General features: G+C 46.0%; 1 protein-coding gene across 1 annotated transcript; it reads right to left on the bottom strand.

Annotated features, from left to right (window-relative positions):
• Window positions 1-59: 59 nt before the first annotated feature.
• LOC110507193 (coatomer subunit beta') lies at window positions 60-24,748 on the bottom strand. The gene is made up of 22 exons (XM_036965091.2): window positions 24,473-24,748; window positions 23,490-23,627; window positions 23,249-23,335; window positions 22,966-23,092; window positions 22,664-22,812; window positions 22,336-22,482; window positions 20,363-20,462; window positions 19,982-20,124; window positions 19,479-19,678; window positions 17,256-17,366; window positions 17,062-17,150; window positions 16,838-16,944; window positions 15,327-15,470; window positions 15,060-15,190; window positions 7,758-7,965; window positions 7,496-7,606; window positions 6,943-7,157; window positions 6,602-6,694; window positions 6,108-6,288; window positions 3,236-3,307; window positions 1,263-3,086; window positions 60-1,051 (listed from the first exon to the last, which is right to left on the bottom strand). The coding sequence occupies exons 1-22, from the start codon at window positions 24,473-24,475 to the stop codon at window positions 965-967; spliced, it is 4,467 nt and encodes a 1,488-aa protein (XP_036820986.2). The 5' UTR covers window positions 24,476-24,748; the 3' UTR covers window positions 60-964.
• Window positions 24,749-25,637: the final 889 nt, after the last annotated feature.

Below are 25,637 nucleotides of genomic sequence, written 5' to 3'. Positions count from 1 at the left end.
TTAACTGACTTGCCTAGTTAAATAAAGGTAAAATAATTTTTTACAATTATTCCTTTGGCCTGATTCAGACAAACACTTGTCATCTTTATTGAGTTGATAACATTTAATTCCAGACCAGTCATACATTAGGCACTTGGGTTCACATCTGTAACAATGAAGTAGGTTCCTTATTAAAAACAGCAGATGCATAAGATACTAGACCATGGCAGAGCAGCATGCTTGCCAAGACATGTAGAGGTATACTGAAGACAAGCTCATGACCTAACTAATGAATGAAAGATCAAAGCCTGTTTAACTAGCGGTAAGAGGTACAGTAGTAAACTATTCCCATCTTCCTATGTGAGAGGATAAGGTAAACATGTCAAACCCATGACCACTCTGGTTCACACTATCATTCTATACTGTAGGTCAATGTGAGAGTTGGAGGATGAAGTACTGTACAAAGGATTTCAAAACCATGGTGTATTCACTAGTTGGATGCCATTGCTAAATGTTTGCAATGGAAAAAGTTTACTCTATGAACCAACCTGAATTTGTGCAATAGAAACGTGTTTTGTATTTGGTGTAAACCGTTTCCATTGCAAAACTTTTGCAATGAAATACGACTAATGAATACAACCCGGGGTTGTGTTCAGCATGTGCGAAACCAGAAATCTATTTGACACAGTACATTTGACCTGTTCAATAAGAAGGCAAATTTGTATCCCGTTTCAAACATGTACTGTGTTTATTCCTAATGAATGAACCCAGTCCACCACATTATCACCCAAAGCATTCTACAAACAACCTTCCACGGTGTTTTCACAGTTAATGTGTAAAGATGGAAAGACATGAACTCATCCGCCCCACCTTTCACCAGTTTCACTGTAAAGGTAAAAACACCCTGGTCCCCCACACACACACTCCCATTCACTAGGAGTATGAACAACACTTTGGTCACTTTAAGAGCATTTCTCCAAGAGTTTCAGTCGTCTAAGAAGTCATCGTCCAGATTGACGTCTGTGGTGTCGATGTCGTCGTCCAGATCAAACATGTCCAGGTCGTCAAGACCCTGCAGGAATAAGTAATGTATATGAGTGAGGAGTCAGTGGAAAACTGTAGGCGAGGGTGAACTACCTTGCTGGTACTTTGTTGTCCATAACAGTTATATAGAGTACATCATTGTTCAATATCAATAAAAATCTAAACGTGATTTCCAATATAGATTAGCATTCTAAATACTGTGTACGTCATGACAGGATGTATAGACTGGTTAGGTTTACCTCATCATTCAGGTCCAGCAGGTCCATGGATGTTGTTGCTACTGCTACAGGGGCTGCCTCCTCCATACCTTTACCCTCTAAGAGGGCAGCTAGAGGGGCTGCCTCCATAACTTTACCCTCTAAGAGGGCAGCTAGAGGGGCTGCCTCCATAACTTTACCCTCTAAGAGGGCAGCTACAGGGTCTGCCTCCTTCATACCTTTACCCTCTAAGAGGGCAGCTAGAGGGGCTGCCTCCATAACTTTACCCTCTAAGAGGGCAGCTAGAGAGGCTGCAGGGGCTGCCTCCTTCACAGCTTTAACCTCTAAGAGGGCAGCTAGAGGGGCTGCAGGGGCTGCCTCCTCCACACCTTTACCCTCTAAGAGGGCAGCTAGAGGGGCTGCAGGGGCTAGCTCTGCGCCTGGTGGAACCACCTGGGTGAGTGCTGGTAGGGGCTCTACTGCTGGGGCTGCTGCAGCCTTGTCCTCTACAGTTGGTGTTGTAGCTGGATCTATGGCTGGAGCTAGGTCTATGAGTGGTGCTAGTTCTATGAGTGGAGCTGGGGCTAGGTCTATGAGTGGTGCTGGGGCTAGGTCTATGGCTGAGGCTAGGTCTCTGGTTGGGGCTAGGTCTCTGGCTGGGGCTAGGTCTATGAGTGGTGCTGGGGCTAGGTCTCTGGCTAGGTCTATGGCTGAGGCTAGGTCTATGGCTGGGGCTAGGTCTATGAATGGTGCTGGGGCTAAGTCTCTGGCTGGGGCTAGGTCTATGAGTGGTGCTGGGGCTAAGTCTATGGCTGGGGCTAGGTCTATGGCTGAGGCTAGGTCTCTGGCTGGGGCTAGGTCTATGAGTGGTGCTGGGGATAGGTCTATGGCTGAGGCTAGGTCTCTGGCTGGGACTAGGTCTATGGCTGGGACTAGGTCTCTGGCTGGGACTAGGTCTATGGCTGGGACTAGGTCTCTGGCTGGGACTAGGTCTATGGCTGGGACTAGGTCTCTGGCTGGGACTAGGTCTATGGCTGGGACTAGGTCTCTGGCTGGGACTAGGTCTATGGCTGGGGCTAGGTCTATGAGTGGTGCTGGGGCAGGTTCATTCTCTTCTACAATGACTGGGGCTTTTTCAGATGCTGCTATGGCTTCTGCTACTGCCTCAGTAATGGGTGCTTCTGCTGCCACTGCCACTTCAATGGTAACAGGTGCTTGTTCTGTAACCATGGGTTCTGTTGCTATGGCTTCTAGTACTGCTGCGGCAATGGGTGCTTCAGCTTCCACCACTGCTTCTATGGTAACAGGTTCTGGTTCTGTTGCTATAGGCACTGGCGCTTCCTCGGCAACTGGTGCTTCTGTTACAATGGGTTCTGTGACCGACTCTGTAACAGGTGCATCTGTTGCTATGGGCTTCATTGTTGCAGGTCCTTCCTCAACGGCCTCCTCTGGTGTTGCTCTGAACTCTTCCTCTGGGGTGGACTGTGCTACCTCTGGCACCAAGAGGGGTGCTTCTGTGTCATTTTCTATGGTGACAAGAGCCTCTATCTTAGTGAGGATATCTTCCACTGATGTTGCCTGCTTTGGCTTGGGAGCTTCCACTTCAACAACAATGGGTTCCTCCTCTGCCAACTCAATGGATTCTTCCACTGCAGCCATAGTTGGTTCCACTACTGTCACTGGGATAGATTCTTCTACTGCTGGGATAAACTCCACTACGGCAGCTGCAACAGGTTCTACCTCTTCCATGACAATGGACTCTTCCACTACTGGAGCTTCTGGGGCTGCAGCCTCCACCACTGCTGCCATTACAGGGGCTTCTACCACTGCTTCCAATACAGGGGGTTCATCCATGCTCCCAGCAACCTAGAACAGTGACAGTAAAGTACTTTAATTAAGATTGACAAGTTGACAAATCACACTGAATGGTTGTGTCTAAAATAGGGGTTATGTAAGTAGTACAACATATAACAGCTTGTCAAGTATTCTAGTAGGTGTGAGATTTCAGAATTTACCTCTGGTTCAGCAGGCACTACTTTTGGCACATAGTCTGCAGATTCCCCCAGGACATTCCTATTCTCATTGGACTGAAAAGTAGAGAAGTAGAACAGTGAGTAGAGAGGTAGAACAGTGAGTAGAGAAGTAGAACAGTGAGTAGAGAAGTAGAACAGTAAGTAGAGAAGTAGAACAGTGAGTAGAGAGGTAGAACAGGGAGTAGAGAAGTAGAACAGCGAGTTGAGAGGTAGAACAGCGAGTAGAGAGGTAGAACAGCGAGTAGAGAGGTAGAACAGTGAGTAGAGAGATAGAACAGCGAGTAGAGAGGTAGAACAGTGAGTAGAGGTAGAACAGTGAGTAAAGAGGTAGAACAGTGAGTAGAGAGGTAGAACAGTGAGTAGAGAGGTATAACAGTGAGTAGAGGTATAACAGTGAGTAGGGAGGTAGAACAGTGAGTAGAGAGGTAGAACAGTGAGTAGGGAGGTAGAACAGTGAGTAGAGGTAGAACAGTGAGTAGAGAGGTAGAACAGTGAGTAGAGAGGCAGAACAGTGAGTAGAGAGGTAGAACAGTGAGTAGATAGGTAGAACAGTGAGTAGAGAGGTAGAACAGTGAGTAGAGAGGTAGAATAGTGAGTAGAGAGGTAGAACAGTGAGTAGAGAAGTAGAACAGCGAGTTGAGAGGTAGAACAGCGAGTAGAGAGGTAGAACAGTGAGTAGAGAGGTAGAACAGTGAGTAGAGGTAGAACAGTGAGTAGAGAGGTAGAACAGTGAGTAGAGGTAGAACAGTGAGTATAGGTAGAACAGTGAGTAGAGTGGCAGAACAGTGAGTAGAGAGGTAGAACAGTGAGTAGAGAGGTAGAACAGTGAGTAGAGAGTAGAACAGTGAGTAGAGAAGTAGAACAGTGTGCAGAGAAGTAGAACAGTGAGTAGAGGTAGAACAGTGAGTAGAGAGGTAGAACAGTGAGTAGAGAGGCAGAACAGTGAGTAGAGAGGTAGAACAGTGAGTAGAGAGTAGAACAGTGAGTAGAGAAGTAGAACAGTGTGCAGAGAAGTAGAACAGTGAGTAGAGGTAGAACAGTGAGTAGAGAGGTAGAACAGTGAGTAGAGAGGTAGAACAGTGAGTAGAGAGGTAGAACAGTGAGTAGAGAGTAGAACAGTGAGTAGAGAAGTAGAACAGTGTGCAGAGAAGTAGAACAGTGAGTAGAGGTAGAACAGTGAGTAGAGAGGTAGAACAGTGAGTAGAGAGGCAGAACAGTGAGTAGAGAGGTAGAACAGTGAGTAGAGAGTAGAACAGTGAGTAGAGAAGTAGAACAGTGTGCAGAGAAGTAGAACAGTGAGTAGAGGTAGAACAGTGAGTAGAGAGGTAGAACAGTGAGTAGAGAGGCAGAACAGTGTGTGGAGAGGCATTATTACGACAGTATTACTACAAGTACAGGTACAAGACTTATACTAAAATAACAAGCATTATTATACTATTATTTATTTGATCAGAAAACAAGGGCAGAGGTACAAGGGGTTTATGTTACCTGTAAAGTATTGCCTTTACACAAATCATTGACCTGTATTTTACTGCTGGTCGCATACATTGAGTGTCTTCATCAGTGCATCACATGTTTCTATTGTGCTTGGCTGGTATTGCACCACTAGGTGTTGCTAACACACTACAGTAACATAATTATACTGAACAAAAAATAAACACAACATGCAACAATTTCAAAGATTTTACTGAGTTACAGTTCATATAAGGAAATCAGTCAATTGAAATGAATTCATTAGGCCCTAATCTATGGATTTCACATGACTGGGAATACAGTTGGTCATAGATACCTTAAAAAAAAAAGTAGGGACATGGATCAGAAAACCAGTGAGAATCTGGTGTGACCACCATTTGCCTTATGCTTTGCAACACATCTACTTCACATGGAGTTGATCAGGCTGTTGATTGTGGCCTGTGGAATGTTGTCCCACTCCTCTTCAATGGCTATGTGAAGTTGCTGGATATTGGCGGGAACTGGAACACTCTGTCATACACGTCGATCCAGAGCATCCCACACATGCTCAATGGGTGACATGTCTCGTTAGTACTAGGACATTTTCAGCTTCCAGGAATTGTGTAGAGATCCTTACGACATGGTGCCGTGCATTATAATGCTGAAACATGAGGTGATGGTGGAAGATGAATGGCATGACAATGGGTCTCAGGATCTCGGCACAGTATCTCTGTGCATTCAAATTGCGATAAAATGCAATTGTGTTCGTTGTTCGTAGCTTATGTCCTGCCTATACCATAACCCCACCACCTCTGTTCACAATGTTGACATCAGCAAACTGCTCGCCCACACAACGCCATACATGTGGTCTGCAGTTGTTAGGCCGGTCAGACGTACTACCAAATTATCTTTAATGGTGTTAAAGACGGCTTATGGTAGAGAAATGAGCAACAGCTCTGGTAGACATTCCTGCAGTCAGCATGCCAATTGCATGCTCCCTCAAAACTTGAGACATCTGTAGCATTGTGTTGTGTGACAAAACTGCACATTTTAGAGTGGCATTTTATTGTCCCCCAGCACAAGGTGCACCTGTGTAATGATCTTGCTGTTTAATGAGCTTCTTGATATGCCACACCTGTCAGGTGGATGGATTATCTTGGCAAAAGAGAAATGCTAACAGGGATGTAAACATATGTTTTTTTGTGCACATGTAACATTTCTGGGATCTTTTATTTCAGCTCATGAAACAGGGGACTTGTGTTTATATTTTTGTTCAGTGTAAGATGGAAAGAACATGTTCAATCAGGGTTGTGTTAAATAGGTATGAAACAGAAGAAAATGATCCAAAATGGCTGCAAAAGTTTTACCACAATGTTCCCAAGATGTGTGTGTATCTACTCACGGTGATGAGAGGGTACTCTGCGGCGGGCCTCAGCCTGACGTGCGTCTCCTTGAGATACTCTTCGGCCAGGAAGGCCTCCTGTAGGCCGGGGAACAGGTTGCTGTAGTCTGTAGGGTTGGCCAACGCATCAGCTGCCTTCTGGTTCACTTTCCCCAGGCTCTCCTTCCACAGATTCACCACTCTGGAGACACAGAGAGGTCAGTACATGTGTATACACACACACACACACACACACAGCTGTGCACGTTAGCGTTTTTCTGTCATGAATCATGTGCTGGAGGTAGCTCTGCAGAGTGGTCACTAGCTGGCACAGCCACAAAGTCATAAATTCCGATTTTTACAATACTGCTAACCCGAATGCTTAACACTAACCTTAAATTAAGACCAAAAAGCTAGATTTTGTTTTCATGCATTTTTTTAATATAGCCAATTTAGCTAAGTTGTGTCTCCAGGGCAAGATTGAGATAATCAAGGTCAACCTGCCAGTGCTGTACCTAGACACATGGCTGGGCAGGTATGTTCTGGCCAGGAATGCAGCCTCTGGCAGCCGGTTGGTTTTAATGAGGAGCTCCAGACATTTGTCCAGTCTAGAAGGAAAAAACAGAAATATGGAAATACAATGACTAATGATGAAACCAAGGACATTGCCATTTCCAGATCATAAACATAAAGCCCACCAAGATCCAATAATGAATTATAAATGATGAAACAATAAGAACAATTTATTGACAGATGATGTACATATAAAAGTTAAACCTAAACACTCTGCTCACTCCTCCTCACCTCCCTCTGTACCATCCACCCCCCGCACCCTTCTCTCCCTAAACACACTTACTTCCCCTGGAGGAAATAGGTGAGGAAAGCCACGTTGGTCTTGCCATCTCTCTCTGCCCCCTCTGCCAGCTTGCCCACCATGGTGGTGTTGCCCGAGGCTGTGGCCAACAGCAGTAGCCCCCCATAGTCCTGGGCATGGTGCAGACACTCCTGGGCCAGGACAAACTGGCACTTAGTGGTGGCCAGCTCTGCCAACTGCTTCCACTTCTGCTCTGACTGCAGGGCACCGTGCCAGGGAGAGAGGATGTGGTGAGGGAGAGAAAGGGACGGGGGGAAGAGAGAGAGGGAACAGGTATGCCATGTTAGAAAGTCATTCATCACAAACACAAAATAGAAGCCCTATTCACTCTGCTTTTGATTGGTTAAAAATATGATAAGATATAACCTTTAGTATTTCACATGTCATCTTATACTGTAGGTCTCCAAATACTGTATGCCTGCAAATATCCAAATTTGGCCGTACATTTCTCAATACTTCCCTTGCATTCCAAGACTGCTATAATTCCCAGTTTGTCCCAAAAAATCCCAGTATTTCTCTTTACGTGTTGTCTCACCTCAGCCTCTACAGCCAGCTGGTAGGCGATCTTCAGTTCTCCTAGCTGCAGAGCCAACTCAAACCTGTGTTCTGAGTCTGTGGACACAGCCAGAGCCTGCTGCATGAAACCCTGCAGAGAGAGAGATAGAGAGAGGATAAAGGGTTACACACACACACACACACACACAAAATATTCACACAGACACTAGAGGACACACACAGAAATGGTGTGCGTTAAGACACACACCAATGTAAAAATACACCCACCCTCCCAGTCTCACCTGTTTCTCTAAAAAGTGGGCGACCCTGGTCCTCATCTCTTTAGGGATGGTGGGTAGGACCCTGTCGGCCATCCCAAAGTCCCTCCTCATTACAGCTGTCTGGTACTCCAGTACCGACACCAGCAGAGAGTAAGTGACGATGTTCAGCTCCTTATCACCCAGATACAGACGGTCATCCTTAGGGATGTAGCCCAACAGGTACATAGTTCTATAGCAGACAGACAGGGAGTCAATACAACACCAGTATTTTAGACAGACAGGTACATAGTTCTATAGCAGACAGACAGGGAGTCAATACAACACCAATATTTTAGACAGACAGGTACATAGTTCTATAGCAGACAGACAGGGAGTCAATACAACACCAGTATTTTAGACAGACAGAACTATGTACCTATAGCAGACAGACAGGGAGTCAATACAACACCAATATTGTAGACAGACAGGTACATAGTTCTATAGCAGACAGACAGGGAGTCAATACAACACCAATATTTTAGACAGACAGGTACATAGTTCTATAGCAGACAGACAGGGAGTCAATACAACACCAGTATTTTAGACAGACAGAACTATGTACCTATAGCAGACAGACAGGGAGTCAATACAACACCAATATTGTAGACAGACAGGTACAGTACATACAGTTGAAGTCGGAAGTTTACATACACTTAGGTTGGAGTCATTAAAACTTGTTTTTCAACCACTCCACAAATGTCTTGTAAACAAACTATAGTTTTGGCAAGTCGGTTAGGATATCTACTTCGTGCATGACACAATACATTTTCCCAACAATTGTTTACAGATTATTTCACTTATTCACTGTATCACAATTCCAGTGGGTCAGAAGTGTACATACACTAAGTTGACTATGCCTTTAAACAGCTTGGAAAATTCCAGAAAATGATGTCATGGCTTTAGAAGCTTCTGATAGGCTAATTGACATAATTTGAGTCAATTGGAGGTGTACCTGTGGATGTATTTCAAGGCCTACCTTCAAACTCAGTGCCTCTGATTGACATCATGGGAAAATCAAAAGAAATCAGCCAAGACCTCAGAAATAAAATTGTAGACCTCCACAAGTCTGATTCATCCTTGGGAGCAATTTCCAAACGCCTGAAGGTACCATGTTCATCTGTACAAACAATAATACGTAAGTATAAACACCATGGGACCACGCAGCCATCATACCGCTCAGGAAGGAGACTCGTTCTGTCTCTTAGAGATGAACGTACTTTGGTGTGAAAAGTGCAAATCAATCCCAGAACAACAGCAAAGGACCTTGTGAAGATGCTGGAGGAAACAGGTACTAAATATCTATATCCACAGTAAAACAAGTCCTATATCGACATAACCTGAAAGGCAGCTCAGTAAGGAAGAAGCCACTGCTCCAAAACCGCCATAAAAAAGCCAGACTACGGTTTGCAACTGGACATGGGGACAAATATCAAACTTTTTGGAGAAATGTCCTCTGGTCTGATGAAACTGTTTGGCCATAATGATCATCGTTATGTTTGGAGGAAAAAGGGGGAGGCTTGCAAGCCGAAGAATACCATCCCAACCGTGAGGCACAGGGGTGGCAGCATCATGTTGTGGGGGTGCTTTGCTGCAGGAGGAACTGGTGCACTTCACAAAATAGATGGCATCATGAGGGTGGAAAATGATGTGGATTCCAGGGCATCTCAACATCTCAAGACATCAGTCAGGAAGTTAAAGCTTGGTTGCAAATGGGCCTCCAAATGAACAGTGGCCCCAAGCAGACTTCCAAAGTTGTGGCAAAATGGCTTAAGGACAACAAAGTCAAGTTATTTGTAGCGGGGTGCGTAATAGGCGGCAGAGAAGTTAGGCGCAGGAGAGCAGAAACTGGGTAATAACCGGTAAGATTTATTAAGCAAAACCAATGGTATCCAGAGCAACAAGATAAATAGGCACAAAAATAACACGTAGTGCGCTCAAGGGGAACGTGCACAAGCACTACAATAAACAATCCCACACAAAGACATGGGAGGAACAGAGGGTTAAATACACAACAAGTAAATGAGGGAGTAGAAACCAGGTGTGTGGAAAAACAAGACAAATGGAAAATGAAAATTGGCTCGACGATGGCTAGAAGACCGGCGGAGCCGACCGCCGAGCGCCGCCTGTACAAGGAGAGGACCTGACTCCGGCGGAAGTCATGACAGTACCCCCCCCCCCCCCCTCCCCTTGACGCACGGCTCCAGCAGCGCTCGGGACGACTCCCCCAGCAGATCCTGGCAATACGACCGCAGAAACATGCCTACATCCTGGTTCACTCTCTCCACCTGCCCATTACTTTCGTGATGAAACCCCGAGGTAAGGCTGATCGAGACCACCAGACGTTCCATGAACACCTTCCAGACCCTCGAAGTGAACTGGGGACCTCTATCAGACACTATATCCTCAGGCACCCCGTAGTGCCGGAAGACATGTGTAAACAAGGCCTCTGCAGTCTGTAGGACCGTAGGGAGATCGGGCATGGGGGGAGACGGCAGGACTTAGAGAACCGATCCACAACGACCAGTATCGTGGTGTTTCCCTGTGAGGGGGCAGATCGGTAAGAAAATCCACCGACAGGTGAGACCAAAGCCGCTGTGGAACGGTAAGGGGTGTAGCTTCCCTCTGGGCAGGTGCCTAGGAGCCTTACACTGAGCGCACACCGAGCAGGAGGAAACATAAACCCTCACGTCCTTGGCCAAGGTAGGCCACCAGTACTTCCCAACCAAACAGCGCACCGTCCGACCGATCCCAGGATGACCAGAGGAGGGTGACGTGTGGGCCCAATAGATCAACCGGTCACAGACAGCAGACAGAACGTACAGACACCCAGCGGTACACTGGAGTGGAGCGGGCTCTGCACGTAACACCTGCTCAATGTCCGCGTTCAGCTCCCACACTACCGGCGCCACCAGGCAGGAGGCTGGGAGTATGGGAGTGGGATCCATGGGCCGCTCCTCTGTGTCATACAGTCGGGACAGTGCGTCTGCCTTCATGTTTTGGGAACCTGGTCTGTAGGAAAGGGAAAAAACAAAACGGGCGAAAAACATGGCCCACCTTGCCTGGCGAGGGTTCAGTCTCCTCGCTGCCCGGATGTACTCCAGATTGCGGTGGTCAGTCCAGATGAGAAAAGGGTGTTTAGCCCCCTCAAGCCAATGTCTCCACACCTACAGAGCCTTGACGACAGCAAACAGCTCCCAGTCCCCCACGTCATAGTTTCGCTCGGTGGCGTACCCGAGCGCTGAGAGAGCACGGCTCCTATCCCAGCCTCGGACGTGTCCACCTCCACTATGAACGCCAAAGAGGGATCCGGATGGGCCAGCACGGGGCCAAGGTAAACAGAGCCCTCAGGTGACCAAAAGCCATGTCTGCCTCAGCCGACCACTGCAAATGTACCGGGCCCCCCTTCAGCAGTGAGGTAATGGGAGCCGCTGTCTGACCAAAACCCCAGATAAACCTCCAGTAGTAATTGGCAAACCCTAGGAACAGCTGCACTTCCTTTACCGTGGTGGGAGTCGGCCAATTACGCACGGCAGAAATGCGGTCACTCTCCATCTCCACCCCCGAGGTGGAAATGCGGTACCCTAGGAAGATGATGGACTGCTGGAAGAACAGGCATTGATGTAAAGGTCATGCTCCAACAGTCGACCAAGCACCCTGCGCATCAGGGACACATGCTCGGCGAATGCAGCGGAGTATTTCAGAATGTCATCAATATACACCTACACCCTGCCCGTGCAGGTCCCTGAAAATCTTGTCTACAAAGGCCTGGAAGACTGACGGATCATTCATCAACACGTACGGCATGACGAGGTACTCATAATGCCCTGAGGTCATACTGAACGCCGTCTTCCACTCGTCTCCCTCCCGGATACGCACCAGGTTGTAAGCACTCCTGAGATCTAGTTTGGTAAAGAAGCGCACCCCGTGCATTGACTCAATTGCCGTGGCGATAAGAGGTAGCGGGTAACTGTACCTCACCGTGATCTGGTTTAGGCCTCGGTAGTCAATACACGGGCGCAGACCTCTGTCGTGTCTTTACTATCATTAAACTGAAGACTTATAGTTTTTATCAAAGATTCTCTGTAATTAGTATTACGCAATCAAACTGATTAATCAGGTAACTGTAATTAACTAGGAAGTCGGGGCACCAAGGAAAATATTCAGATTACAAAGTTATAATTTCCTAATATAACCTTTCAGATATTTTCATATCTGATCAATAGTCTTCTGATTAATTAATTATTTACTTTACCTCACGTTAGTCTCATTCCAAACGTCGTAAATTGTTGGTTATCTGCACGAAACCAGTCTTCACTATGAGCCATCCATACATCAATTATCTTAAATCATTTATTTATTAACTAACTAAACAATCACAGAAGTGCACACACACACAAACAAAGTAAATATGGTTACAAGAAATGATAGGAGAATGTGCCCTAGTGTGCTAAACCGGCATGGCGGCTTGTTAGACAAAATGGGAGGTCGAGGTCACCTGAGAAGTCACTACAGAGTTGATAATTATAACAATTGAAATGCCTTTGCACATGAACTCATTTGGGAACAATTGCAATCAATATATATATTTATGCTCAGTGTGTCGTCTTGATCGCTGTTGAAAAGTTTGCTTCTTTTGTAGAATTGTCCGTCTCTCTCTCTCTCTGTCTGTCCTGATAGTGATAGTTCAGAGCGACATTCATTCATGTTGTTTTAGAATGGATGTTTCGGCAGTTGTCGTTCTTCGCGTTCAATGATACCGAATTCCTAGCTGCAGACTAGTAATCAAAATCAAAGACTTGTTCTTATTCTGTCGGTATCGATAGTCTAAGGGTTTAACCACGTGGTATGATTAAAAGATTCAGGTCTTTGGTCTGCAACCTTCGTCCTCTCGTAATAGAGAAAAACATGGTCTACTGAGAACTTCTCAAAGTTGGGGTTTTATTCAGAATTGCAGAAAAGGGGCTGTCCCAGGATGCCTGACCCTAACTGGGCTCATGGGCGGTCCTCTTATTTAGTTAAACTCAAAAGGGAATTGGAGAATTGGAGTGCAAAATCACATTCCACAGTTTTACAAACAGTATCATACTCACTCATTCATCTTATACAACAATTAGATGTAAACCTCATATCTGAGGCTATTATATAAACAGCGTTATGGTAATGTGGCCGCACCGTCTCCCATGAGCCTTACCAAAATGTAACAAACGGACCAGTTCGTAGCTGGATTCTTCACCGATCTTTTAATACTTCTCCAGAACATAAATGTTGTTCGGACCTCAAGTTCTGTGAGGTGGAAGAAATTCCTTTGTTCTCTATGAAAATTCACTCTGTCGTTATACTGTGTGGCCATGAGGCAGGGTCTTCCCTAGGAATTTACGACCTCTCTGACCACAGCAGCCTAGTTGAAGGGGGAAGGGAGAGGCAGGGAGAGGGGGATGGGTCTTGCTGTACCCAAAGAGGGGAACGACATGACACCTCCCTCCTTCTTCTTCACAAAAAAGAAACTCGAGGAGGCGGGTGATGTGGAGGACCCAATGCACCCCTGACGCAGGGATTCGGAGACATATGTTTCCATAGCTGTCGTCTCCACCTGTGACAGAGGATACACGTGACTCCTGGGAAGTGCTGCGTCTAGCAGGAGATTTATCGCACAATCACCCCGTCGATGGGGTGGTAATTGAGTCGCCTTCTTTTTGGAGAAGGCGGGAGCCAAATCGGCATATTCAGGGGGAATGGCAACGGTGGAAACCTGGTCTGGATTTTCCACCGTAGTAGCACCAACGGAAACCCCTAAACACCTCCCGAGCACTCTCGCGTCCACCCCTTGAGAGCCCTCCGTTGCCAAAAAACAGTGGGATCATGACAAGCTAACCTGGGTAGGCCTAGCACCACGGGAAACGCAGGAGACTCAATGAGGAAGAGACTGATTCTCTCCTTGTGACACCCCTGCGTCACCATGCCCAGAGGAGCGGTGGCCTCCCTAATCAACCCAGACCCTAATGGTCGACTGTCTAAGGCATGACCGGGGAAGGGCACAGCCACGGGAACAATAGAGATCCCTAAACTAAGGGCGAATGATCTGTCTATATAATTCCCAGCTGCGCCTGAAATCGACGAGCGCCTTATGCTGGGAATGCGGGGGAAAACTCAGGAAAAGTAACATACAAAAACATGTGTGCAACAGAGGGCTCTGGGTGAGCCTGGTGCTGGCTCATCTGGGATGACGCTAGAGTGCCCTGCCTGCTGCCTCGATCCCCAGAGGAACCAACCTGGCACCGACTGCAGTGTGACCTCTGTGGCCACAGATGGTGCACGAGCCGGAACCTCCTCCAGTCTCCCTACGCACTGGAGCGGTGGTGCTGGGGGATGGAACCGACAGAACCCGATCTGGACGTCCGCGGGTAGCCAGCAGGTTATCCAGCCGAATGGACAGGTCCACCAGCTGGTCGAAGGTGAGGGTGGTGTCCCTGCAGGCCAACTCCTGACGGACGTCCTTGCGCAAACTGTGCCGAGCACCGCCCGAACAAGGAGAGGACCCGACTTCGGCGGAAGTCGTGACATTATTGGAGTGACCATCACAAAGCACTGACCTCAATCCTATAGAAAATGTGTGGGCAGAACTGAAAAAGCGTGTGCGAGCAAGGAGGCCTACAAACCTGACTCAGCTACACCATCTCTGTCAGGAGGAATGGGCCAAAATTCACCCAACTTATTGTGGGAAGCTTGTGGAAGGCTACCTGAAACGTTTGATCAAAGTTAAACAATTTATAGGCAATGCTACCAAATACTAATTCAGTGTAAAATTCTGACCCACTGGGAATGTGATGAAAGAAATAAAAGCTGAAATAAATAACTCTCTACTATTATTCTGACATTTCACATTCTTAAAATAAAGTAGTGATCCTAACTTACCTAAGACAGGCAATTTTTACTAGGATTAAATGTCAGGAATTGTGAAAATCTGAGTTTAAATGTAGTTGGCTAAGGTGTATGTAAACTTCTGACTTCAACTGTAGTTCTATAGCAGACAGACAGGGGAGTCAAAACAACACCAGTATTAAGGTGAGCACATAGCTTGAATGAAAGGAAACATGACATGCAATGACTTAAGGAAACGACATTCTGACATAACATTTTGTAAGGCATGAATCCTTTATGTTTTAGGCCCTAGGGAACTGTAAGAGTTGAGCGAGATTTGAAATATTGAAACACATGCATAACAGGTCATTTGAGGTCAACAGGTCAATGGTTTGTAGCAGTCTCAGCAGGTAGGTATAGTCTTACCTGTCCAGGTGGGCGACGGTGACAATCTCTCCTCCTACGTAGTAATTGAGTCTGTTGACTGAGCTGGTGTAGATGAAACAGTCTCCCACCCACAGACCAGTCTTCACCACCTCCTGAATCTCACCCAACACCTAGAGAAATGGGGGTGAGGGGGGAGAGAGAGACCAAGAGTGGGAGAGCTATAGGTATGGAAAAAAATGTTAGAGTAGAAATACAAAATAAATTGTCCTGTCCAGAATCTAATCTCTAGATGTCGCGTAGTCTCACCTCAAAGGCATCCTCTATCCCATCCTCGGTGACTCCCTCCTTGGTCTCCTGTGCTGTTGCCACTTTCTCAGCCAGGTAGCGCAGCACAAAGAAAGACTCCTCCGTGGCAATACACACCAGCTCCCCAGACTCTGACCAGAAGACCTGAGGAAAGAAGAGGTGGTTACAGGAGGGTTGTGTCACTGTGGAGAGGAGGTCAGAGGAGGGTTGGATCGCTGTGGAGTGGAGGTCAGAGGAGGGTTGGGTCGCTGTGGAGAGGATGTCAGAGGAGGGCTGGGTCGCTGTGGAGAGGATGTCAGAGGAGGGTTGGGTCGCTGTGGAGAGGGGGTTAGAGAAGGGTTGGGTCGCTGTGGAGAGGAGGGTTGGGTTGTTGTGGAGAGGAGGTTAGAGAAGGGTTGGGTCGCTGTGTAGAGGAGGATAGAGGAGGGTTGGGTTGCTGTGGGGAGGAGGTTAGAAGAGGGTTTGGTAGCTGTGAAGAGGGGGTTGGATCACTGTGGGGAGGAATTTAGAGGAGGGTTGGATCGCTGGGGGAAGGAATTTAGAGGAGGGTTGGATCGCTGTGGGGAGGAGGTCAGAGGAGGGTTGAGTCGCTGTGGAGAGGAGGTCAGAGGAGGGTTGGGTCGCTGTGGAAAGGGGGTTAGAGAAGGGTTGGGTTGCAGTGGGGATGGGGTTAGAGAAGGGTTGTGTCGCTGTGGAGAGGAGGTCAGAAGAGGGTTGGGTCGCTGTGGAGAGGAGGTCAGAGGAGGGTTGTGTCGCTGTGGAGAGGAGGTCCGAAGAGGGTTGGGTCGCTGTGGAGAGGAGGTCAGAGGAGGGTTGGATTGCTGTGGAGAGGAGGACAGAGGAGGGTTGGGTCGCTATGGAGAGGAGGTCAGAGGTGGGTTGGGTCGCTGTGGAGAGGAGGGTTGGGTTGCTGTGGAGAGGAGGTTAGAGGAGGATTGGGTCGCTGTGGAGAGGAGGGTTAGAGAAGGGTTGGGTGGCAGTGGAGAGGGGGTTAGAGAAGGGTTGGGTTGCAGTGGAGAGGGGGGTAGAGAAGGGTTGAGTCGCTGTGGATAGGAGGTTAGAGGAGGGTTGGGTCGCAGTGGAGAGGGGGTTAGAAAAGGGTTGGGTTGCAGTGGAGAGGGGGGTAGAGAAGGGTTGAGTCGCTGTGGATAGGAGGTTAGAGGAGGGTTTGGTCACTGTGGAGAGGGGGTTAGAAAAGGGTTGGGTTGCAGTGGAGAGGGGGGTAGAGAAGGGTTGGGTCGCTGTGGAGAGGAGGTTAGAGGAGGGTTGGGTTGCAGTGGAGAGGAGGTTAGAGGAGGGTTTGGTCACTGTGGAGAGGGGGTTAGAGAAGAGTTGGGTCGCTGTGGAGAGGAGGTTAGAGGAGGGTTTGGTCACTGTGGGTGGCTTCTCACCCTCTTGACCTGAGCTAGGCGCTGCCTGGACCTGCTATAATCTGTAAATGGTCACGTGTCTGAAAGTTGATATAGATCAACTGTGGATTAATAACAGTTTAAATACTGTGGCCGACTCACGTGTTTAGGCTGGATCTCAATGCGGCGGACCAGCTCTGTGTTCTCCCAATCGTAGAAGGCTAGACCACTCACTGATCTCACGCCCAGCAAGAACCCACCATGGATACCTGCAGGGGATGATACACACATATCGTTAGGTATAACACATCAGCATATCATCTGCATGCAGACACACACACAGGGAGTCAGCTCATACTGGATCAAATATGATATGTTTGTCTTACCTTCTGCCCCAAAGTCTGGTTTAAAATACTTATTTTCCTTGAAGTTCTTGAAGATTTTGACCATGCTGGTGCTCTCCCGAGTAGCATACCTGCCATAGAAACAACAGTGGTTAAGTCAGCCTGACCATACTAGACCGTGGATGGTCCATAGATGACTGTGTATGAGTGGTCAGTGTGCGGTTGACTTGATTTACTCTGAGGAGTCGTGGCCCCAGACAAACTCCTGTGCTGAACCGAAGCTCTTGTTCCTCAGGGCCATTGCAGTGTAGATGATGTACTCTCCATCCCCACACACCACCACAAACCTGTAACACACATACACACACAGAAACACGACATTAGTTAGTGTGTGATCACACACCAGTGCTGAGGGGAGGACGACTCATAGTAACGGATGAAATGGATTCAATGGAATGATATCAACCACATATAAACCACGTTTGATACCATTCCATTTACTCCCTTCAAGACATTATTATGAGCCATCCTCCCATCAGCAGCCTCCACTGACACACACACACACACACACACACACACACACACACACACACACACACACACACACACATATTTACTGTCCATTTATGGTCCTGTAAAGCTCAGTTGGTAGACCATGGTCCTTGCAATACTAAGATTGTGGGTTCGATTCCCGGGGCGCAACAGTACATACAAATGCATGCTCGCATGACTGTAAGTCACTTTGGATAAAAGCATCTGCTAAATAGCATATATACAGTACCAGTCAAAAGGCTGGACACACCAACTCATTCCAGGGTTTTTCTTTATTTTTACTATTTTCTACATTGTAGAACAATAGTGAAGACATCAAAACTATGAAATAACACATACGGAATCAAGTAGTAACCAAAAAAGTGTTAAACAAATCTAAATATATTTTATATTTGAGATTCTTCAAAGTAGCTACCCTTTGCCTTGATGACAGCTCTGCACACTCTTGGCATTCTCTCAACCAGCTTCATGAGGTAGTCACCTGGAATGCATTTCAATTAACAGGTGTGCCTTGTTAAAGGTTTGTGGAATTTGTGTTGTGAGAAGGTACAGTAGGGGTGGTATACAGAAGATAGCCCTATTTGGTAAAAGACCAAGTCCATCCAGCCGTGTATCACATTGGGAGTCCCATAGGGCAACGCACAATTGGCCCAGTGTCGTCTGGGTTTGGCTGGGGTAGGCCGTCATTGTAAATAAGAATCGGTTCTTAACAGACTTGACTAATTAAATAAAGGTTACATATTATGGCAAGAACAGCTCAAATAAGCAAAGAGAAACTACAGTCCATCATTACTTTAAGACATGAAGGTCAGTCAATGCGGAAAATGTAAAGAACTTTTAAAGTTTCTTCAAATGCAGCCGCAAAAACCTTCAAGCACTATGATGAAACTGGCTCTCATGAGGACGGCCACCAGAAAGGAAGACCCATAGTTACCTCTGCTGCAGAGGATAATTTCATTAGAGTTACCAGTCTCAGAAATTGCAGCCTAAATAAATGCACATCTCATCCTCAACTGTTCAGAGGAGACTGTGGCCTTCATGGTCGAATTGCTGCAAAGAAACCATTATTGCTGCAAAGAAACCATTACTAAAGGACACCAATAAGAAGAGACTTGCTTGGGCCAAGAAACACGAGCAATGGACATTAGACCGGTGGAAATATGTCCAAATTTGAGATTTTTGGTTCTAACCGCCGTGTCTTTGTGAGACGCAGAGTTGGTGAACGGATGATCTCTGCATGTGTGGTTCCCACTGTAAAGCATGGAGGAGGTGGTATGGTGGTGCTTCGCTTGTGACACTGTGTGATTTATTTTGAATTCAAGGCACACTTAACCAGCATGGCTACCACAGCATTCTGCAGCGATACGCCATCCCATCTGATTTGCGCTTAGTGGGACTATTATTTGTTTTCCACAGGACAATGACCCAACACACCTCCAGACTGTGTAAGGGCTATTTGACCAAGAAGGAGAGTGATGGAGTGCTGTATCAGATGACCTGGCCTCTACCACCCGACCTCAACCCAATTGAGATGGTGCCAACAAGTGCTCAGCATATGTGGGAACTCCTTCGAGATTGTTGGAAAAGCATTCCAGGTAAAGCTGGGTGAGAGACTGCCAAGAGTGTGCAATGCTATCATCAAGGCAAAGGTTGGCTAATTTGAATAATCTCAAATATAAAATATATTTGGACTTGTTTAGCACTTTTTTGCTTACTACATGATTCCATGTATTATTTCATAGTTTTGATGTCTACAATGTAGAAAATAGTAAAAAAAATAAAGAAAAACCCTGGAATGAGTTGGTGTGTCCAAACTTTGGACTGGTACTGTACATATTTTTTTTTACATTTGATGAGCAACTAGTACACACATGCACACAAACACGGTAACACAAGCACACCCTGACCTGCCGTTGGGGTTGTGCTGGATGGTCTGGGGATAGATTTCACAGCTGCCCATGTCTTTGACGGCCAGGGACAGCCTCTCTCCGTCCTGTATCTCAGCCTCTCCCATGGCCTTCAGGTTGGCCTGCTGCACCTCAGAGTGCTTGGCCCACATGATCTTACCGTTAGAGTCCATAGACATGGCTGGTTCCTCGCGACCCAACTGAGGGAGGGAGGGGGGGGGGTGAGGAGAGAGAGGGAGAAGAGGTGGGAGAGAGTGAAGAAGATGAGACAGAGGAAGAGAAGGATTGATGTTCAAATCATAATATTCAGCTGAACATACAACTTGGACAACTTGGACATACTGTACATGGGTGACATGGGTGATATGTCAGCCTACAGAATCAAACTGGCCCTGTATGAAAACAATACAAGCATTCTATATGATTACCAACGATACTAATAATCAGATCACTGACCCCACATCATTCTTGATGTGTAGTTTAGAGTTTCCTTAAGTTGGTACCTTGATGATGATGCTGCCTTCATCATATCCCAGCGCCACACTGTTGGCGCCTCGTTGGCCACACACACACCACACACGTTCCATCCCATAGTTCAGTGTGTTTTCCAGGCGGTACGTGCTGGAATGCCAGACTCTCACTGTGCCTGTATGTCCATAAGAAGATGGAAGAAGGGTGGAGAGAAAGAGATTTACATGTGAGAGGATGGTCAAACATAGATAACGGATCCAGGGAAGACTAGAACTAGTCAACATGACAAGAAAGCACCATGTTATTACCACGGTACAATGTTACAACTTTAACATGTTATTACTATGTTATAACATAGGTAAACACCTTGTTATTCCATTCTAAAGGGATAAGGTAAACACTACACTACCCACCGTCCTCGGAGCCTGTGAGAATGATTGGCAGCTCAGGGTGAAAGCTGACACAGGACACATTCTGGGTATGGCCCTCTAGAGTCTGCACACATGTCTTATTCTGGAGGTAGAGGAGAGGACTAGAGTAGAATCAGTCAACTCAATATATATCATCAATAGGACAGACGCGTAACACTTCAAGTGTGTGTATTTTCTCATCTGAAAAGTGTGTATGCTGTGCATATTCATATGTGTTTCATTCTTCGTTTGAGAGTGTGTGAAAAACTGTGTGTACGTGTGCATATAAACTGTGTGTACATGTGTATATAAACTGTGTGTACATGTGTACAGTCGTGGCCAAAAGTTTTGAGAATGACACAAATATTCATTTCCACAAAGTTTGCTGCTTCAGTGTCTTTAGATATTTTTGTCAGATGTTACTATGGAATACTGAAGTATAATTACAATTTCATAAGTGTCAAAGGCTTTTATTGACAATTACATGAAGTTGATGCAAAGAGTCAATATTTGCAGTGTGGCCCTTCTTGTTCAAGACCTCTGCAATCCGCCCTGGCATGCTGTCAATTAACTTCTGGGCCACATCCTGACTGATGGCAGCCCATTCTTGCATAATCAATGCTTGGAGTTTGTCAAAATTTGTGGGGTTTTGTTTGTCCACCCGCCTCTTGAGGATTGACCACAATAATCTCAATGGGATTAAGGTCTGGGGGGTTTCCTGGCCATGGACCCAAAATATTGATGTTTTGTTCCCCGAGCCACTTAGTTATCACTTTTGCCTTATGGCAAGCTCCATCATGCTGGAAAAGGCATTGTTCATCACCAAACTGTTCCTGGATGGTTGGGAGAAGTTGCTCTCGGAGGATGTGTTGGTACCATTCTTTATTCATGGCTGTGTTCTTAGGCAAAATTGTGAGTGAGCCCACTCCCTTGTCTGAGAAGCAACCACACACATGAATGGTCTCAGGATGCTTTACTGTTGGCATGACACAGGACTGATGATAGCGCTCACCTTGTCTTCTGCGGACAAGCTTTTTTCCGCGTGCCCCAAACAATCGGCAATATCCTTGCCTGTGAAGCCCTTTTTGTGCAAAGCAATGATGACAGCACATGTTTCCTTGCAGGTAACCATGATTGACAGAGGAAGAACAATGATTCCAAGCACCACCCTCCCTTTGAGGCTTCCAGTCTGTTATTCGAGCTCAATCAGCATGACAGAGTGATCTCCAGCCTTGTCCTCGTCAACACTCACACCTGTGTTAACGAGAGAATCACTGACATGATGTCAGCTGGTCCTTTTGTGGCAGGGCTGAAATGCAGTGGAAATGTTTTTGGGGGGGATTCAGTTCATTTGCATGGCAAAGAGGGACTTTGTGATTAATTGCAATTCATCTGATCACTCTTCATAACATTCTGGAGTATATGCAAATTGCCATCATACAAACTGAGGCAGCAGACTTTGGGAAAATTCATATTTGTGTCATTCTCAAAACTTTATTTATATTTTTACATTTTACCCCCTTTTCTCCCCAATTTTGTGGTATCCAATTGTTTTGTTTTGTACTATCTTGTCTCATCGCTACAACTCCCGTACGGGCTCGGGAGAGACGAAGGTCGAAAGCCATGCGTCCTTAACACAGCGCGCATCCAATGTGTCGAAGGAAACACAGTGCACCTGGTGACCTGGTTAGATTGTACCGTGCCCGGCCTGCCACAGGAGTCGCTAGTGCGGGATGAGACAAGGATATCCAAGCCAAGCCCTCCCTAACCCAGGGAGGCCAATTGTGCGTCGCCCCATGGACCTCTCGGTCACGGCTGGCTGCAACAGAGCCTGGGCTCGAACCCAGAGTCTCTGGTGGCACAGCTAGCACTGCGATGCAGTGCCCTAGATCACTGCGCCACCCAGGAGGCCCATTATCAAAACTTTGGCCACGACTGTACATAAACTGTGTTTCCATGTTTATTTCCATGTGTACCTGGTAGTCCCAGATCTTGACCAGGCGGTCGTCAGCTCCTGATATAAGATAGGGCTTGTCCCCTCCGCTGTAGTAGTCGATACAGTTGACTCCTTTCTCATGGCCCTCCAGAGTGAAGTTAGGGGAGGAAGATCCCAGCTGCCACACCTGCAACAGCCAAGGACCAAAGAATACTCCAGTGTATTACTGAAATGTAGTGGTAATGATTTACAACAATTGTATAGAATTCATGAAACATTACACATCTATAAGCACTTCAACATGACAATAATCCAACCAACAACTGTAGTGGTACAAACACAAAGATTAGTGTGTGTACTGTATGTACCTTAATGGTCCTGTCCAGGGAGGCGCTGGCGAACTGGTTGTTGTCTTTAGGGTTGATGACGATCTGCATGACATAGTGGGTGTGGCCCTCAAACACCTGACCACACACCCACTTCCTGTCCCAGTCCCAAAGCTTGATCAGCATGTCATCTGGACACACAAACAAACATGCACACACACACACACACACACGATCATGTTCACAATATTCAATGGTTGATGTTTGTAATTTATGTATATATAAAGAGAGAAAGAGAGAAAGAGAGAGAGAGTGAGAAAAAGAAAGAGACAAACACAACATACCACTGCTGGTAAGGATGTAAGGTTGTGTTGGGTGGACTGCGATGCAGCGGATGTAGTCAGAGTGGGCCTCAAACATGTGAGCTCTCTCCAGAGTGTTGTAGTTAAACACACGGATCTGCATGTCATCCTGGGGAGGAACAGAGAAGAGCAAGAGAGAGGGGGAGAAGGTGAAGGGAGAGAGGGTGGAGAAGGTTAAAATGGAGAGAGATATGGGAAAACTCTGAACTCTGAATAGGACAGATAGATGCATTATAAGCAGTTATAAGGGTGTTATAACACTTACTGCTCCAGCAATGACCCAGTGCTTCCTCGCCACAAACTTAGCCACTCTCACAGGCAGGTCACACACCTCGAATGTCTTCACCAGGGTCTACACAGATTCAAAAGAAGCACCAGCATCATGGTTATCATCATCATAGAGAAACAATCCATTCATATATCACTCAAGAACATAGTGTGCAGCAAGGTCTACAATGAATGAATGAATGAGAACTGAATCCTAAATGAGAATGAATGTTGTTTACCTGTGTCTCGTGGTTCCAGACACAGACACTGCCATTGTACAGGCTGGCAACCATCCATGGTTCAGTTGGGTGCAGGTCCACACTCTTCACACGGTCCGACCGAGCGGTCAGCTTCCGCTTGATGTCCAACCGGAGAGGCTGAGAGGGACAGAGGGAGAGAGAGAGAGAACCCAATATATTAAGTCATATTTTACCTCTGACTCCTAACTTATACTAGACCAATACTAGACACAGTATCTCATTTTGATACTAACCAGATTACTCTTCACTCCTATGTATATGCAGATCAGTTGAAAGGAAACAATAAATAAAACATCTGCTTTGACAGAGATCAGATCTGAGTATGTTTTTATAGAGACAGGTCGGATACACTTCCCCCCTTTTTTTTATAACATGTTTTCAAATTAGTCTGATTACGCTTATCAATAAAACTAGAAGTGTATCCAAACCATAACAGCTATACACTTGTCGGCCTACAGTAGATACAAAGTTTCATCAAGTCAACTGTACAGCTTGTGGGGAGGGTTAATATGGGGGCGTGTCTGTGGCATGTGTCTCATTCCACCACATTTGAGGTGCATGAATGATTCTCTCTGGTCTGGAAATTCCCAGGCATTAGCCATTTGCGATAAGGTAGTTTAGGAAAAAAAATCGTTATATAAAGTTGCATATTGAAGGACTAGCATATTTAGTAACTGACCAATCGATCAGAGACTTCATGTCTCTTTTGAATACCATATTGTAACATTATTGCCATTTCTAGAGTTTCTGCAATATCTTCATTCACAACTAGCCAGGCATAGGTTAATTCATTGGATGTGGTCTAAATTAGTTTTCAATCAGGTAGCAATCGTAAAAAAGCTATTCATATATTTTTTTAAATGCCTAAAACGACTGGCCTGAGCGGCAGCGGATCTTTATCAATACTTTCATTCTAAATCTATGTTCCACTTCATTCAAAATCGATGTTTTCATTTCCTTACCATGTTTCTACGTCTGCGTGTAGTGTTTGACCAAAGTGCCCGACCACCCTGAGAAATTAGTCGGGCGGGTAGACTAGTTTAGAGCGGAGAGTCTTCTTGGCGACGTGGAGTCTATGACGCTTCCTGGCTGTACTTCGCAAGATCCGGTGGAGCACCAGTACAGTCTGTACCTAACATGATCAGACTATGCGGTGTGTATGTAGGTTACAGAGAAATGTATGGACGTTCGATTACAGGCAAAATCAGGTAATTGTATGTAGCCTGCCCACTCTCCCCTCCAAAAAAAGATATACATAAATAAAAACGAATAAATGAATGAATTATAAAGATAATCATTAATTTGAACATCTTAAACATTGCCTAATTTCCTATTTGTTCAAATTATCTCCCTATTTCTAATGTGTATAAATATGCTAACTTGGTGAGTGAATAGTCTTTCAGATGTTTATCAGGCTAAAGCTACAGTATCTAGGCTTACCCAATATAGTCCATGCAGAGTTCAAATCAAATAAAACTGTATTTGTCACATGCGCTGAATACAACAAGTGTAGACTTGACTGTGAAATGCTTACTTACAAGCACTTAACCAACAGTGCAGTTCAAGAAAAGTTAGGAAAATATTGACCAAGTAGACTATGATAAAAAGTAACACAATAAGAATAACATTAACGAGGCTGTATACAGGGGGCACCGGTACCGAGTCAGTGTGCAGGGGTACAGGCTAGTTGAGGTAATTTGTACATGTAGGTGGGGGTGAAGTGACTATGCATAGATAATAAACAGTGAGTAGCAGCAGTGTACAAAAGGGGAGGGGGGTCAATGTAAATTTTTTGGTGGCAATATTATTAATTGTTCAGCAGTCTTATGGCTTGGGGGTAGAAGCTGTTGAGGAGCCTTTTGGTCCTAGACTTGGCGCTCCCGTACGGCTTGCTGTGTGGTAGCAGAGAAAACAGTCTATAACTTGGGTGACTGGAGTCTGACAATTTATGGGCTTTCCTCTGACACCGCCTATTATATGCAGTTGAAGTCGGAAGTTTACATACACTTAGGTTGGAGTCATTAAAACTTGTTTTTCATCTATTGCACAAACTTCTGGTTAACAACCTATAGTTTTGGCAAGTCAGTTAGGACATCTACTTTGTGCATGACACAAGTAATTATTCCA

This window comes from Oncorhynchus mykiss, chromosome 27, assembly GCF_057628025.1.
Source record: "Oncorhynchus mykiss isolate SJ-2025 chromosome 27, ASM5762802v1, whole genome shotgun sequence".
Taxonomy (NCBI): Eukaryota; Metazoa; Chordata; class Actinopteri; order Salmoniformes; family Salmonidae; genus Oncorhynchus; species Oncorhynchus mykiss.
This window is presented reverse-complemented; position numbering and strand designations above follow the sequence as displayed.

Bases quoted from the DNA above. Each gene is read 5' to 3' on its own strand.
- LOC110507193 (XM_036965091.2), bottom strand. The intron at 7,607-7,757 runs GTGAGACTGGGA...CTCTCTCTGCAG, and splicing joins CCCACTTTTTAGAGAAACAG to GGTTTCATGCAGCAGGCTCT. The intron at 1,052-1,262 runs GTAAACCTAACC...TTATTCCTGCAG, and splicing joins TGCTGGACCTGAATGATGAG to GGTCTTGACGACCTGGACAT.